General features: G+C 53.5%; 2 protein-coding genes across 5 annotated transcripts in view; both read right to left on the minus strand.

Annotated features, from left to right (window-relative positions):
• Positions 1–9,434, minus strand: part of LOC102379063 (uroplakin-3b-like) — a 12,305-nt gene extending 2,871 nt beyond the window's left edge. For all 4 annotated transcript variants that reach the window (XM_025214995.1, XM_006033227.3, XM_025214993.1 and 1 more), the window contains exons 1-4: positions 4,323–9,434; positions 2,574–2,717; positions 931–1,156; positions 90–166 (exon numbers count right to left, since the gene is read on the minus strand). In XM_025214995.1, coding sequence (XP_025070780.1) covers positions 90–166; positions 931–1,156; positions 2,574–2,717; positions 4,323–4,383 — 508 coding nt within the window. In that variant the 5' untranslated portion in view covers positions 4,384–9,434. The remainder of the gene's footprint in view (positions 1–89; positions 167–930; positions 1,157–2,573; positions 2,718–4,322) is intronic.
• A 36-nt stretch (positions 9,435–9,470) lies between these two features.
• UPK3B (uroplakin 3B) overlaps positions 9,471–14,728 on the minus strand; it is a 23,165-nt gene continuing 17,907 nt past the window's right edge. The window contains exons 4-6 of the mRNA XM_006033228.3: positions 14,265–14,341; positions 13,493–13,622; positions 9,471–12,587 (exon numbers count right to left, since the gene is read on the minus strand). Coding sequence (XP_006033290.1) covers positions 12,431–12,587; positions 13,493–13,622; positions 14,265–14,341 — 364 coding nt within the window. The 3' untranslated portion in view covers positions 9,471–12,430. The remainder of the gene's footprint in view (positions 12,588–13,492; positions 13,623–14,264; positions 14,342–14,728) is intronic.

A 14,728-nucleotide genomic window follows, 5' to 3' on the forward strand; every position in this document is an offset into this window, starting at 1 on the left:
AGGAATGAACCCAGGCCTCTGGTAACTAAACTGCATGGCCTTGAGGTTTGTGATGGATGGCAGACAGCGAGCAGTGCACAAGCAGTTACCTGTCTTCAGCATGATGTCATCTAGCCACTCTGTCTCAGCCTTGGGCTGAGAATTATCCATTGCAAGAAACTTCACACTGGGAAGAGAGGAAAGAAGCTCAGAAGTAGCTGGGGCCACTGGCTAGCACCTGTTGGGTTATAGGTAACAGTGGGTGGGGGAGGGAACCTCATGGACTCATGGACCCTGCCAGACTGCAATGCCACGTCCCATTATTCTCAAACACTCAGAACTCATGAGACCAGGAAAACAAAGCCCAGGCCAGATTTCAGCACCTGCAGACTGGTGTTGCTCTAGGAAGTCAGTGGGGCCATGGCAGTTTGCACCTACTGGGCATCTGTTGTCATGCTCTATCCCTGGGGCTAACAAGGAGAGGACTGTTCTGGGGGTGTGATAAGCCTCAGAGGTAAATCAATAGGAAGATCCTCCAGAGGAATGAAGTTCATGAGCTCCAGCCCCCGCATCAGCCCTCACAATACAGAGGAGTGATGCATCATTTCTCTGCACTCAGTGGACTCCACCATGTAGCAAGAAGGTCAGGAGTCCTGACAGCCCCTAGGGATGGTATGAATCAGGCACACCAGCTCCTGCAAGCTGCACAGTGATGACTGGCATCACATACCTTTGACTCCTTTGCCTGACTGACCAGGTGCCATTTACAGCTGGGGCAGTCTTATGGCACATGTCTGGAGTAAGACTTATTCATGCTTCTAGAGCCATAGGAAGATGCCTTCACAGCTCTGCCACCATCTCCCTGCCATGAATCTAAAGTGTTTTCCTAGGGCATACGCTGCCTACCAGATGTTATGGCATGAGCACTCCAGTCCAGCCATCATCTCTTACCTGTAGGGTCCTGGGACTGGTAGGGGACCATTACAATTGGGCCTGGATCTGTCCTTCATACAGTTGGTCTCGCTCCCCACACGCAGCACAGTGATGTCCGTGGAGTCTGGCAGGCAGGGGTAGTTGAGCCGGGCAGTGTTCAGGGTCATATACGAACTGTTCAGGAGGAAATCCTGATAGGCTGGCAGGCTCTCGGGGGGTACTGGGTTGACAAATTTTGATTTCTCTGCCAGGACAACAGTGAAAAGCAGGTGAGAATCCAGGCTGGATATGGCAGCAGACTGATTCTAGTGAGTCTGCTCCTGATTTACACTGGGTGAGGAGGGAATCAACAGTGGAGTCCCACCAAATTATGGAACCAGTACACACCAGAGGCTGCCCTTTTCCTGGTAACTTGCCTACCTCTTTGAGTCTTTGCATTAAACATTTCTGGGTGGGACAAATGCCCTACCCCATGGAGATAACAGAATGGCTTCCTCTCCCCTCCTCTGTCTTCTCCCAGAACCACTGTCCATACTATGGCCCACTCCCTCTCCAAGTCTTAGAGGTGCAAACATCACCAGTGCTGGCTTGGATCCTTTCTGACTGATCTGAGTCCTGCCAGGGCCTTTATACCTCTACTCCTCCAGATACTCACCGTGTTAGGTACATACAAATGCATCACCATGCACCTGACATGTGGCTAAGAGTTTCGTTCCTGGGATGCACCTGACCTGCAAAACCCTCTGTATGGAAATGCCCTGCTCTGAGAAAGCCATACATTCCCCAGTAAGAACTGTTTCTTTTGTCCCATTCCTCTGTACAGCTCACTGTCACAGGGCATTATTGAGGCAAATTGCTCAAAAAAGGATCCTTAGAAAAGGGATGAGATGCCTCCATGAATAGGAATGGCTCCAGCTATGGCTTTCAGGATGGCACATGGAAAGAAAGCTCCCAAGCCTCTCCCAAGCTCACACTCTTGTACCACAAGTTTCCTGCTTTGAAGCCAAGGGCCCTAGCCCCAGTCCAACATGATACTGGGCTGGATGGACTTTGGGGTTTCCTGGTGATGGCCAGAAGCTAGGAGCTCCCCTCTGCTAGCTCATCCCAAGCTTTTACCCCATAGGGAAGGCAAGCACGGAGCAGTCTAGCTCAGCACTTCCCTGTCATTCTGAAGAGCACTCAGGCAGATAGGGTGTAAGACCCAGAGCCTACAAGCTGCTGTGCTTCCATTAGCTTCTAGCCCCAACTCCTTTGCATTGGAGTGAGGCACCTTGAGGGCACTGGTTGATTTGTCTGCAGTGTCCAGATTCATGGTGCCCACCCCCATAAGTTGCTGTGGGGGCTTTCAAGCCAGCACATGCCCCACTCTGCAGCCTGCATCCAATGACAGCTTCATCACCTACAAAGGGAGAGCTAAAAGCAAGGGGGAGCAGATCTCAAGCCAACCAAAGCTTGGGGACACCATACACTGAAAAGAAAACAGCTGTCTGCCAACTCCCAGCCAACCAGCACTGCAGCTGATCTGTGCAGTGGGGTCTCCCTGGACCTATGTGACCACTGCAAGGCACCTGAGTCCATATCACTAGAGCAGGCAGTCACTGCACAGAGTGGGCAACATGGAGGCAGCTGAGGACATGACATTGCAAATGAACCACACATACCACTAGTGAGGACAACCACCAGCCAGATGTCATCGGTGGTGCTGGTGTACATATCAAAGATACAGCGAGGCTGATTGAGGGCAAAGGTGGAGGTGGTGATCCTTCCTCCCAGTTCTGGACCAGCAAGGGAAGGCTTCTCAGTGACTGGAGAAAAGCAATGAAATGCACAATGACTAGGAGCAGGACATAAGCAGACACCTCCTAATGCCTGAGCGTGGCAGATAGTGGGGACAGATACACAGTGCAAAATAGATTCCCAGTCTGGAGCTCTATCCACTAAACCACTCTTGAGACAAGTAAGAACAGAATGGGGTTGAATGTCTCTTTCTGGGCCCAGTGCCTTTCTCCATAGAGACCATAAGAAGGACTGTCCACAACACCCTTTTGTTCATGTGAGCCTTGTCCCCGCCAGGCTAACAAAGCCAGCTTAGGCATTCCCATCTCTTCTCAGGGCATCAATCAATTCTGTACCTGTAGGGCAGGGCAGCATGACAGCGAAGTGCCACACCTGTCTCTGTGCTGCTCTAGAGAACTACGTAACCCCCAAGTCCCACACTTGGCTCTCAGAGAGAGTTCAAGGCCTGTTACAGGACAGTTTGACCTAAAATAGCTACTCATCCTTCAGCTCCACCTGGTACCTGGACCTGGCCTTTTGCATGGTCATTCCCACCTCTGCCACAGCATTGCCCAGCCACCTTGCTGATCTGAGAATACCCCTGTCCACCCCCAGAGCAATGGGTACAGAGCTGGAGTCTTTACATCATTCAAAGCTCTGTGACCTTGATTGCTCAGACTTTTTGGAGAGCTGTCTGCCTGTAGGGAAGGGGTGTGAATGCTGTAACTGTCTCGGAGAAGATCCTTCTGCCACCCATCTGAATGCCCTCTAGAAGATTTTCCAAGAGATCTCAAGAAAGTCTGGAGATTAGGAGCCCCTCACCCCACTCCTTTGTCTCTCTTGATTACTGGGGCAGGGAGCCAGTGCTTTTGTGCTCAGGAGGCACTCGTGTACCACAATACTGGGCCCAAGTATGTGCCCAGGCAGGCAGAGAGATCCAGCAGCTCAACTGGGCCAAGACCCCCAGAGCTACTTGGGCAAGTCACTTCCACTCTCTCTGTTTTCCCATCTGTAAAATGGGGTAATTCCTTGCCCCCTGGGCATAGTGAAGCAATGCGTTACCGGGATTTGCATGACTGAGAAGCACTGGTGCTCTGCAAGGAGGAATTCTCACTGCCCTGAGGTCAGCTCTGGCAAGGGAACCCCTGTCCTGCCTCCTCTTATGTAGCAAAGCATTGAGTTTTCAGCTCCAGAGCCCCATGATCTCTTGGGCAGGAGGGGCCAGGCTGTGACAGCTCTGTTCACACTGAGGGATATTGCATCCTACAAAGATCCCCATCCAACCTCAGTATGAAGGCCCAGGGTGGGGTAAAAGGGAGACCCCTATGCTGGGGCCTGAGATGTGCTGGATCCTCCTCAGTGCTGTCACTGCTCTGTGATCTGTGCTGCGCAGGCTACAGCTGGGATCAGAACCGCTCCAGTGAGCTTAGCAAGTAAAGCCTGAGCCAAGCGGCAGCTCCATCCTGATCACTTACTCAGTCAACGAACTGCCTGGTTTCCATAGGGGAGTAACTCAGCACCCTGCTGAGTGCCACTGTGCGGTCTGCTCTCTCAGCCCCAGCCCCAGGAGTCGGGACTCCTTCCCATCACCCCTTTCCCTGCCCACACCATGAAGCTACAGCCCAAGGACTCACTTTTTTGGGTTGTGTAGATGTCTGTCAGCAGCAACAGCAGCAGAACCCGAAGTGCCGTCATCGTGGCTCTGGCTCGTCCAGCAGCTGCCCTCTGCCTTGTTCCCCCTGAGCTACTGTGGAGAGGATGGCTTGGGCTCAGTGTTCTGGTCCCTCTGGTCCTGCCTGCGCCCTCCCAGAGACTGACATTCCTCGCCTCTTCTCTCCTCCCCGGGCTGACAGCAAACAGGTCTGGCAAGTTTCTTGGGGAGCACTTGATATGCACTAGTGCACAGCAGTCTTGGGAGTGCCAGGGTGGGGTGCTCTTGAGGACAAGCCTCTTGCCTCAGTGGAGAGAATTGTCCTGCAACTCCCCTCCTGGGCCAGCTAGCCTGAGGGAACGCATCATCCCGGAGGGCAGAGGTGTGACCTGGATGTCCCACTCTTGTGCCAAAAAGGTGCATGCCCGGACCATTCAGCGTACTCAAAGCTGTCCTTGGTAACTGCCATGTGCAACACTGCCCTTTCCTCTTCCTTCTTGTTATACAGATCCAGCCTCCACACCATCCTTCCATGCAGCCTCCCTTGCAATGATGCCAGGGTCTTCTCTGCAGCCCACCAGTTCACTCCCTCCTTGCCTGGGTTCATGTCTTACCTGCAAGCACTGAGAGGTCTAGAAATGAACCTTCCAGTCTTCAGGGTTTCACGGCTGGGTTTTATCTTGGCTCTGTCCCATTGCAGCAGAGACTGACTAAGCCTTGATTTTTCACAGATGCAAAGCAAACAGACACCTCTGATTCACAGGTAACTAAGCGCAGCTGATGTCCTGAGACAAGGGGATTGGTGAGGAGTGAGCTCATGCAATGAGACATGGCACAGCTAAGGGCCTGGTCCTGTTCCATTCATTTCACAGTGGGAAATGGAGCACAAGATGGTAAAACAGCTCATGTTGTTATAGCACTCACTCAGAACGTCATGCCTAGCTAGAACCAGTCCTGGACGTGAAGCTTGGGAACCATTTAGCTAGTGCTAGGAAGGAGAAAGATTCCCCAAAAGGCAGGTTGTTTCTGAGGTACTGCATTTCTAACCTGGCCAAACTAGGTTGATGCTGGAAGTCTTGTGATACAGCATGATCTTGTGTGGTTTTGGAGCAGGCTGCTCTGGATATGCAGGTCAGGACCTTGGAGACATGCTTCTCCATAATGCCTGGAGAGATGCAGGAGCTTCCTGAATTACCGAGGCAAAAGAATAACAACATGGATGATCCCTGAGATGCTGAGGGTTCAATCCTGTGAACATATGCTCTGTTCGGGGGCTAAGGTGCCAAGTGCCCCATAGGCTAGGCTGGACACTTTCAACTTCCATGACTTTACGTGCCTTTTAGTGAAATTCATGGTCCAGTCACAAACTCAGTCCTATCTTGCATCCACTGAAGTCATCAGGAGTTTTATTTGTCATCTTGGTAGAAAACTGCCTGCCCACAAAAGGCTTCTTTACTTTTCATTCCATCCAGGAAGAGCATGCACCAACTGCTGAAACTTCCTTAGCCTGACGAAGGGTTTTTGAACCCGAAAGCTTGCTTAATAACTATTCTCCAACCATTTGGGTTGGTCTAATAAAAGATATCAAATTCACCCAAGGAACCTTGTCTGCCTATGCCCACAAAAGGGGCATTCAGAAGGAAAGGAGCCTGGGCCTGCCCTGTCCCACCCACTGGAAGTCTCTGATGAAGGTGCGGTGAAAACAAACACCGCTAGAAAAAATGCCAAGGTCAAGTGCAGCTGATGAAGAAAAATGTAACAAGCCTGAACATGGGTTCAGTTGAGTCAGGGCTGCCAGCGAGGAGACAGCTGCTAGCAAGGATAGCAAGGATGGTTGTGAGGAGCGAGTGTGCTCATCTCTGGAGAGCTTTCCAGTTTGAGAAGTAGCTCAGCGGAGATTTTCCTCCCAAGCTTCAATCAGCAGTTCAAAAACTGTGGCGAAGTTTTAGAACAGTGATTCTTAATGAGAGTGCCATGGTACCCTGGGGTGTCTTGAGATCCTTACAAGGGTGTCACAGGGTGTAATGCTAGCATGGTTAAGGGTGCAAACATGATTTACAAGAAAACACAAGGTTTCAATAGGAATCCATGATGCCAAAAACCCTCTGCCCTGTTCCAGTATTTCTGAGTTCTTTGAAACAGAATTGCTCTATTACTTCCCATAGTCAAAAAATAAGTAAACCCAAGAGCTGGCATTTTCGGATGAGTTCCCTGAGTATATAAAAGTTGAGAACCATTGCTTTAGAATCTGTTTTGTTTCCTTCACATCTGTGTTTCCCAGTTTCAGCAAGAACACAAAAGGAAAACAGTTCTCAGGACAATACTGACCCATCTGAATCCAGGAGGAGATGAAAAACTTTGACAAAGGCCTGAGATTTCATGAGATTTCCAGCATGATTTCTAGAGAAGCCTGTTCTTCAGCCAGCCTTCCAGCACGTGGAGATCCCTTTGTCACTGTAGAGAAGGTGACTTGTGAACAAGGCATGGGAAGTTGAGGAGGCCCCTGCAGATGACATTGCCTTACGCAGCGGTTAGATTATGTTGTATGAGATGGTTTGGCTAGGGATGATCCGAACTCAGGCAGGGGTTGGACTAACTGACCTCTGGAGGTCCCATCCAGCCCTACTTCTCTCTGACTGTATGACACCAGCTTCGAAACACGGCTGAGCAGAAGAGTAATGCTGCTGCTAACTAGTAGGCATCGGTGTGAGGAAACAAAGTCATTTTCACATGAATTTCCAACTATTTAAATTGTTCTAATAAAAGGTACCAGATTCACCCAAAGAACCTTGTCTGCCTAGGTCCTTAGACCAATGCGACTACAACCTACACCCCCATTTTCACATGAAAACGCCTCATTCTAAAACAGGGTATTTGGTTATTCTCGAATCAGTTTTTTCCAAATGAAATGTTGAAAATGATGCTACTCCACCCTAAAAATATCAGTTTTGTACCAAAACAGTGTTTTTTTAATGGAAAACAATTACAGTGAAAATTGCTCTGGTTCTGCTATGTGCTAGGTGGGGGCTTGGATGCTTATATGGCAGAATGATCCCTCCTGCTTCACCTAACATGAGGACCCCAGGGTGGCTGCAACCACAAGGGCAAGAGACTTCAGGATGGGGGAACAAGCCCCACTCCTCTGTAGGAGGGGACATCTTTATGAGGGGAGAGGTTTGTGGAGGATCAGAAAGGAGAGAGCAAAGGGAGATGGATGATTGGGGGCAGCTCTGAGGGAGCTGGTGGGAAAATGGCAACAGGCTGGAACAGTTTGCACCGCATTTGCTGTACTAACCCCTGGCAGGCAGGAAGGTCCCAACCAGAACTGACTTACTCCCTAGACATTAGCTTCTTCTTCACCATTGGCTCAGGCCTGGCTCCTCACTGGCTGCATGCCTGGATGGGCCCATTCCCCCTGGGTGCACCTGCCGCGCTCTGAAACAACATCCATGTTTCACCTCCCTGCCGCCCTCCCTGCTCCCTCTCTCTTGCAGACGCAGGTGCCTCCCTAAGCATTCCTGTCTACTGGGGTCACTGATGTGTGCGAGCAAAGCTGACGTGAATTTTGGCCTGCCCCTCACCTCTGTTCCCACCTTAAGGGGAAAGCAGGAGGGGGCACTGACATGCCTGAGCAGCAGAACACCTGCCCACCACCTGGGCTGGGCCCTGCAGCAGTGATTGACTCACTCACCTTGAAGGTGCAGAAAAATTTAGGCAGTGGTGTATGGTAGCAGGGCAGCCCTGCTCTGTCAAGGGAATTTCATGGCTCCCTGCATCTGGGAGGAGGAGGGCGATGGCTGCCCACTTCATGCCTGCACTGGGCTAGGTAGGATTGGAGAAAAAAGGGCTCCCCTCTCAGCCTGGCTGTACCCCAGCAGTTTTCTGTCTGAGGTGGGTGGCAGCAAGCCCTTTCTGGGCTGGGGAAATAGGCCAGTTGGCTCCCACACAGCCAGGAGGCTTGCCACACCTGGTGGAGAGTGTGGGCACTCTGGTCGGATGGGCACGGGCCAGCATGGGGCTAACAGATGCAGCGCCTGGGGCCAGGAGCAGAGAACCTAGTGTCCTCAGGGGCTGTTTTAAGAGCAAGGACCTGACTGGGGGAAGCTGGCTGGGAGCGTTGCCTCCTGTACTACCTGCTACAGATGGGGTTGTGGGAAATTCTATTGGAAAATTCAGTGGAGCAGTGGAGAGAGGCATCACGCAAATGGAGTGAGGACTGCTGAGGAGAGAGGCAGGCTGTGCAGGAGGCATGGGCGACTGGTGCTGACAGGGGGTGGATTGCCTTTTGAGTAAAGTGGATCCTGCTGCTGTAAAAGAGGGAAGATACCTCCCAGCTGGAGGCCATAGAAGAAGAAAAGGGAGGGTCAGCTTTGCAGTACTGCATCTGCCACAAGCATAGGTAGGGGAAGGGGGGTGGGCTAAAGCAGCATAGCACCCGCAAATGTGGGGCAGCGGTAGGGCAGCAAGGCAGCCTGGCTTCCAGCGGCTACAGCGGGGGTGAGGAGGGAATGGGCTTGGAGCTGAGGCTAGGGGAGGGGTGCGGGACTGAGCCAGGAGCAGTTCGTCCAGGGGCCATGGCTCCTGCTGCTACGCACACTCTGGGAGGCATGGGGGCATGTGCCCCCAGATCTGTGTGGGGCAGGGTAGGTTGCTGCTGCGGGCGGTGGTGGCACTGGGAGGGGACCATGGAGGAGGGGGCTGCAGCCACCCCAAAATTCACCATAGCCTCCCCAATCCCCTCCCAGTGCTGTCCCCGCTCCTCTGCGGGTTGGTGCTGGGTTTGCACAGAGCTCTCCCTGGCAGAGGCAGCCTGTTCTGCCCCACACAGATCTGGGGCCACATGCCCCCATGCACTCCAAGGGACGCATGCAGCGGCAGGAGCCACCCCACCCTCTGTGACTCGGGGCAGGCGTAGGAGTCCTGGGGGCTCTGTCCCCTCCAGCCCAGCAGCGCAGCTGAGGCTGGCCCCACTCTGGCCCTCAGCTCTGGGCCCCCCCAGGCAGTGCAGGGAGGCAACCGGGGCCAGTGCAGGGCTGGAGGGTGGCAGATTTCTTGGTGCGGGGGGCACCAGCACCAGGCAACAACCCTGGGGCCCCGGGTCGGGGGGGTGCATGTGCTCAACCCTCCCCCCCACTATTTTTTTCCCCTCCACCTATGGCCACAAGGTTGGGCTGTGTTAGAGTGTGACAGTGTGCATGGGTGTTAAGAGCATGCCGCAGGTGTGCACATAGGTGCATGCAGTTTGTGTGTGTAAGAGGGAATATACCATTTTTTCCTGCTTGTTTAGGCCCTGGTCCTGCAGAAGTCCCCTGGCAGCCAAAGTAGCCAAGAACAAACACTGCACACCTGAGGATACAGGGACACAGATGCCCTGGTAACCACTGCTTGCTGTACACCCCCTCCCTTCACAATCACAGTAACATAGGAAGACAACAGAAGTTACAACTTCAATAGAAGCTAGACCAGGTCACTGTCCCTGTTCTATGGATTGGGAAATGGAGAGGAAGGGACATGGCCAAGGGCACACAGGAGTGCAAGGCATTAGCCAGCAGGATTGTTGTTGTCTGAGATCATATTGGTGAGGGCTGACATTTCACATTTTGTCTTGCACGGAGATGCATTGCTCTCCCCCCGCCCATTTTCATGGGGCATGTGTGCAATTCTTATTCTTCCTATTCCAAGGTCTGCATCAGCACTGACTAGCCCTGCCTCTTACTCAGACACAGGCCACCCCTTCCCCTTCAGCTCAGTCTTTCTCTGAGCCTCTTTCACCCTCCAGCCTCCTTGCACATCCACCCGCCTGCAGGAAAGTGCCGTGACATTCCTTGGCCTAAGATGCTTGTGTCTTTACACAGTTTAGCCTGCTCATGGCTCCCCTCTGTAGTTTTGGGTGCTTGAGGCCTTTCCTGGCTGTGCAGCATTGCTGTATATCAAACAGCTGCTGCACCCAGTTGATGCCAATGCACTTGGTAAGTCCTTCTGGTGGAAGGTGCCATGTTAGGGAAATGTCATTCGTGACATCTCTGGCTCCTGGAATGCACCATTTTCTTGCAGTTATACCATGGCCACATTGTTTGGTGGGGTGATAAACAAAGCTGGGCAAAGATGAAGATGGAGCTGGAGCTGTGTAGCAGTTTGTGCTTGCAGTGTGTGCTTAGCAGTTCTGCCTCCTAGACACTCCCTGATCAGGAAGGTTTGGGACAGCTGCAGAGGTCAGAAAGGGCAACAGAGATGCAGCACTTTAAAAATGCATACTACAGTTTACTTCTCAGGGGACAGATCATTTGTATAAACTGACCCCTTCCCCCAGCAATACGTACAGGAAGCTGAGCCTCTCACAGTCCTGGCCCACTGGATGGTCCCCGAGGATGGCTTCCTACTGGGGCCAGGGAGGGAAACTGGTATCTGGTCCTTTACATGAGGCCTAGAGTTCCCAAATCTGCACCCCTGCTGGGCTGATTCATCTCCTGGTAGGACAGCTCTGTTACAGCCTGACTGGGCTACTGAGTTGAGAGCACTGGTAAGACAAACCAATGTCAGTAGCCATTAAACTGAGACTTTGGCTTTGCTCCCAGCCTTTGGCCTGGCTAGATGGCTCAGATCTCACCTAGATAACTGTCTTGGACTTAGAAGCCATGGGGATAGGCTGTGGAGGGGGAATACTGCTTACTTTCTTCCCCAGTCACCTGTTGGTGTTGGCTGTGCTGGTTGGGCCAGTTCTGGGCTCCCTTGAAGAACTGTCACATGTCAGACAACCAGGCAGAGCTTTGGAAAGGACCTTTTTTGGAGCAGAGGAACCTCCCATGCCTCCAGCCAATCTCCTTGGTTTCACATTGACCTCAGGTGGAGTCATTATGGACAGCCTGCTGTTCTATACTGTGGGCTTGGGAGTAAAGAGTAAAGAGCAAGCCATTGCAGGGAGGGGAATGATGAGGTCACAGGCTGGATCACCATTGAGTCATCATGGGCCAAACAGCCAGGAACGAATGCCACTGGCAGAATCCAGGCCTAGACTCCCTCAAACTGGCCAAAAGAGAGCTGTTTGGATTCAGGAGTCTGGCCCAGGCCCATGCCTGTCTCCTGGAGCAGCTTCTGCTATGCTGGGATGGAGAGAAAAGCCACTGAGAGCAGCAAGTCCTTGCCTGTTCCCCACACTGTGGATACAGCATTGAGGTTTTAGCAGAGGGAAGATCAGGCTGGGCTGGACTGGGCTGGGCTTGGTTTGCTGCTGGCCTTTCCACGCCTAGGGTCTTTGCTCTTGTTGTAGTGTTACCACCCCTGGAAAAGAGAATCAACAGGACAAGGTGGACTGCCAGGCTAGCACAGCACCCAGGGATGTGCCCTGGGCAAGGGGAGGCTCCTTCTCCAGAGCACCCGGCTGGGCTGCTTCCTCTGCTTATCCGGAGGCGGCAGCCTCGGTTCCCACAGCAGTGCAGGGAGGAGGCTCTGCAGAAAGGGGATCCAGCTGCCCATGCTCTCCTGCTCCCGCCTCCCCGCTTCCTTGTGCTGTGCTGTCCCCATGTGGCCTCACCCTGTCAGCGACGCTGTAGCTGCTTACCGCATCTGCCTCACTGGCACGGGATCCTGGCCAGGGACGCCTGCCAGCATCTGCACCTCGGCAACCCCCCTCCACAGGCTCCTGTTGTTATTCTGGCCCCATCCATAAGTCTGGGAACCAAATGAATCCTGTGAGCCACAAATTGTGGAGAGGGGCTGGTGGGCACCAAACGCTGAGCTCAGCACTGGGGAGCGGCATGGGGAGTTAGCAGAGCCTGACCTTTGATTGACAGGGGCTGGGAGCATGGTGTGTTTACAAGAGCCACGACCAAGCAGGGCAGTAGAAGCAACAACAGGAAGGCAAGGACTCGAGCTGAGGGCCTGCGCGGGGTCCCCTCCCTTCCTGGTGCCATTTGAGGCCTGGCAGCCCAGGGCGTGTGAATACAGTGCTGGGCTGGGTGCAGGAATGGGGGCTGTGTAGTGGGGTGCAGGGTGGGGGCGCTGGGGTCAGGGGCCAGCAGGGAAGTTGAAGCCATATGTAGAGCCTGAGTGCACATCAGCGAGCCGGGGACCGTGGAGCAAGGGAAGCTGTGGCTAAGAAGAGGCAGCTGGGGACCCTGGCACGTCGCTGGGGGGCTGGGGTGGGGCCTGAGATGGAGGGATGTGGTGGGTATCATAGCGCCGCCCCTTGAAGGACCCGGCAGGCGGCTCCTCTGCCACGACAGGATCCTCTCGCTGCCAGAGCTTAAAGCTGCAAGAAACAGAGAGACCGTAAGCATGGAGGCAGTCAGTTGCAGGGAGATGCACAGGGGACCGGACAGTACCCCCCTCCCGGCCCTCCCACAGCACCTGGCTGAGCTGCTGGCTGTGCAACGGCCAAACCACCCTCCACCCAGCTGAGAAGGTAGAGCAGGAAGGCCCCCAGGGCAAGCTGGCCCCACCCTGGCCTCATCCCACCAGGTGCTGAGGGCAACTGGCTGGGAAACTGGGGTAACTGCTCCTGAGGGAAAATGGCTGGGAAAATAAATAACCCCAAATTGGTTTTCTGTTCAAAGCAAAGCTGAAACCTGTGGCTGAGAGCCTGGTGGGAGTAATGGAGTCATGGTATGAAGGGCAGTACAATGGGAGGATGCTTCGTGTGATGGCCACGGGATGTGCCCTGTGCCTTCTTGTGGGGCCGTGGCTGAAGGGCAGCCTCTGAGCAGGGAGGCAAAGCAATGGGGCCACTTCAAACACCTCTGGACAGGCAAGGGAAGAGACTGGTGCCAGCTAAGCTCCATACAGACAGCTTCCTAGGACTGACCAGATCAGAAAGCCACTCTCTGGAGAGGCTGGGCCTGCCACTGCTGGAGAGGGGAAGCTCCAGGTAGCATGCAGACCTCCTGTTCTCTCCAGTGCCATGCGGTGTCCCTGCTGGCAGGTTTAAACAGGCCTCTGGTGTAAGCCAGCTGGCTGGGCACTGTGGGCACAATGGGTCACCCAAGGGAACAACAGAGGGTCCCAGGTCCAGCCAGACCCATTCACACCAGCCAGGGGGAGGCAGTCCACAGGAGGTGAGCAAGTGCTGGGGGGCCCTTAGGGTCCCACTGGCTCAGGCTGACCGATCGCTCCCTTAGCAGAAAAGTCGGGTTGGTCTGCGTTCCCCTTGGGGCTTACCACTCATAGGCGCTTGTGCAGAGGAATGCAATGGTCAGGATGCCGACTAAGCTGGAAAGGATGACGGTGATGACAACCATGGTGCCGCTGCGCCTCCCTGGCCAGGTGTCAATGGTGCTTGACCTGTGGCCTGCAGCACACAGAAGGAGAGAGGAGTGGCGGGGGTGAAACCAGTGCCGTGAGGGAGGAGAAACCAGCTGTGGAGGGTGCTGGATACGGAAGGGTCTGGGAGGAGAGGGAGGTCCTGAGCAGAAATAGGGAGGAAGATGGCAGAGATTGGGATCACTGGTGCCCAGTTCCCTCTGTAGTGCTCAGTGCTGCTCAGTCATTTCCTTGCTGAGCTTTCACTTTCCTCTCTAGTTCAGTATCATGACTGTTTGACAAGTGTCTGATTCCCCCTAAGGACTGGAAAACAGTTGTCATACAGGGTGTATGACTGCTGCTATAAGGCCAAATGTGGAGAGGCAGCGCTGTTCCATCTGGCTCACCCCGGCAGTGAGACCAAGTGAGTCCCAGTAGTTAAAACTTGGGTTATGAAAAGCCGAGTCTTTCTGAGAGGGGAAGGGGCTGCTGTGCTTGTGAAGAGATCCTGTAAGAAAGTCCATTTCAGGCATAGGTCAGTGCTGGCCCTCAGGGATTCATTACAAACTCTGGCAGTCTGCAGCCATTTTTTGTGCTGCCCAGGCAGTGGGAATAGGCACATGCAGGGCTTAAAGGGAACAAGAGCCCTACCAGTGAAACTGGTAAGTGGTCCCTGTCCTGCTGGCATTACCTTGCTTCAGAGTGATTCTTTCAGACCATCTTGTCTCTGCCTTGGCGCCATTGGAATCCAGGATGAGAAACTTCACTCTGAAAGAAGGGGGAGCGTGGAAGAAAGAGAGAAGGTCATAGATTCATAGATTCATAGATGTTAGGGTTGGAAGGGACCTCAATAAATCATCGAGTTCGACCCCCTGCATAGGCAGGAAAGAGTACTGGGTTTAGATGACCCCAGCTAGATGCCTATCTAACCTCCTCTTGAAGACCCCCAGGGTAGGGGAGAGCACCACCTCCCTTGGGAGCCCGTTCCAGACCTTGCCCACTCTAACTGTGAAGAAGTTCCACCTAATGTCCAGTCTAAATCTGCTCTCTGCTAGCTTATGGCCATTATTTCTTGTAACCCCCGGGGGCACCTTGGTGAGTAAAGCCTCACCAATTCCCTTCTGTGCCCCCGTGATGAACTTATAGGCAGCCACA

Source organism: Alligator sinensis, unplaced genomic scaffold (genome assembly GCF_000455745.1).
Source record: "Alligator sinensis unplaced genomic scaffold, ASM45574v1 scaffold1420_1, whole genome shotgun sequence".
In the NCBI taxonomy this organism is placed as follows: domain Eukaryota; kingdom Metazoa; phylum Chordata; order Crocodylia; family Alligatoridae; genus Alligator; species Alligator sinensis.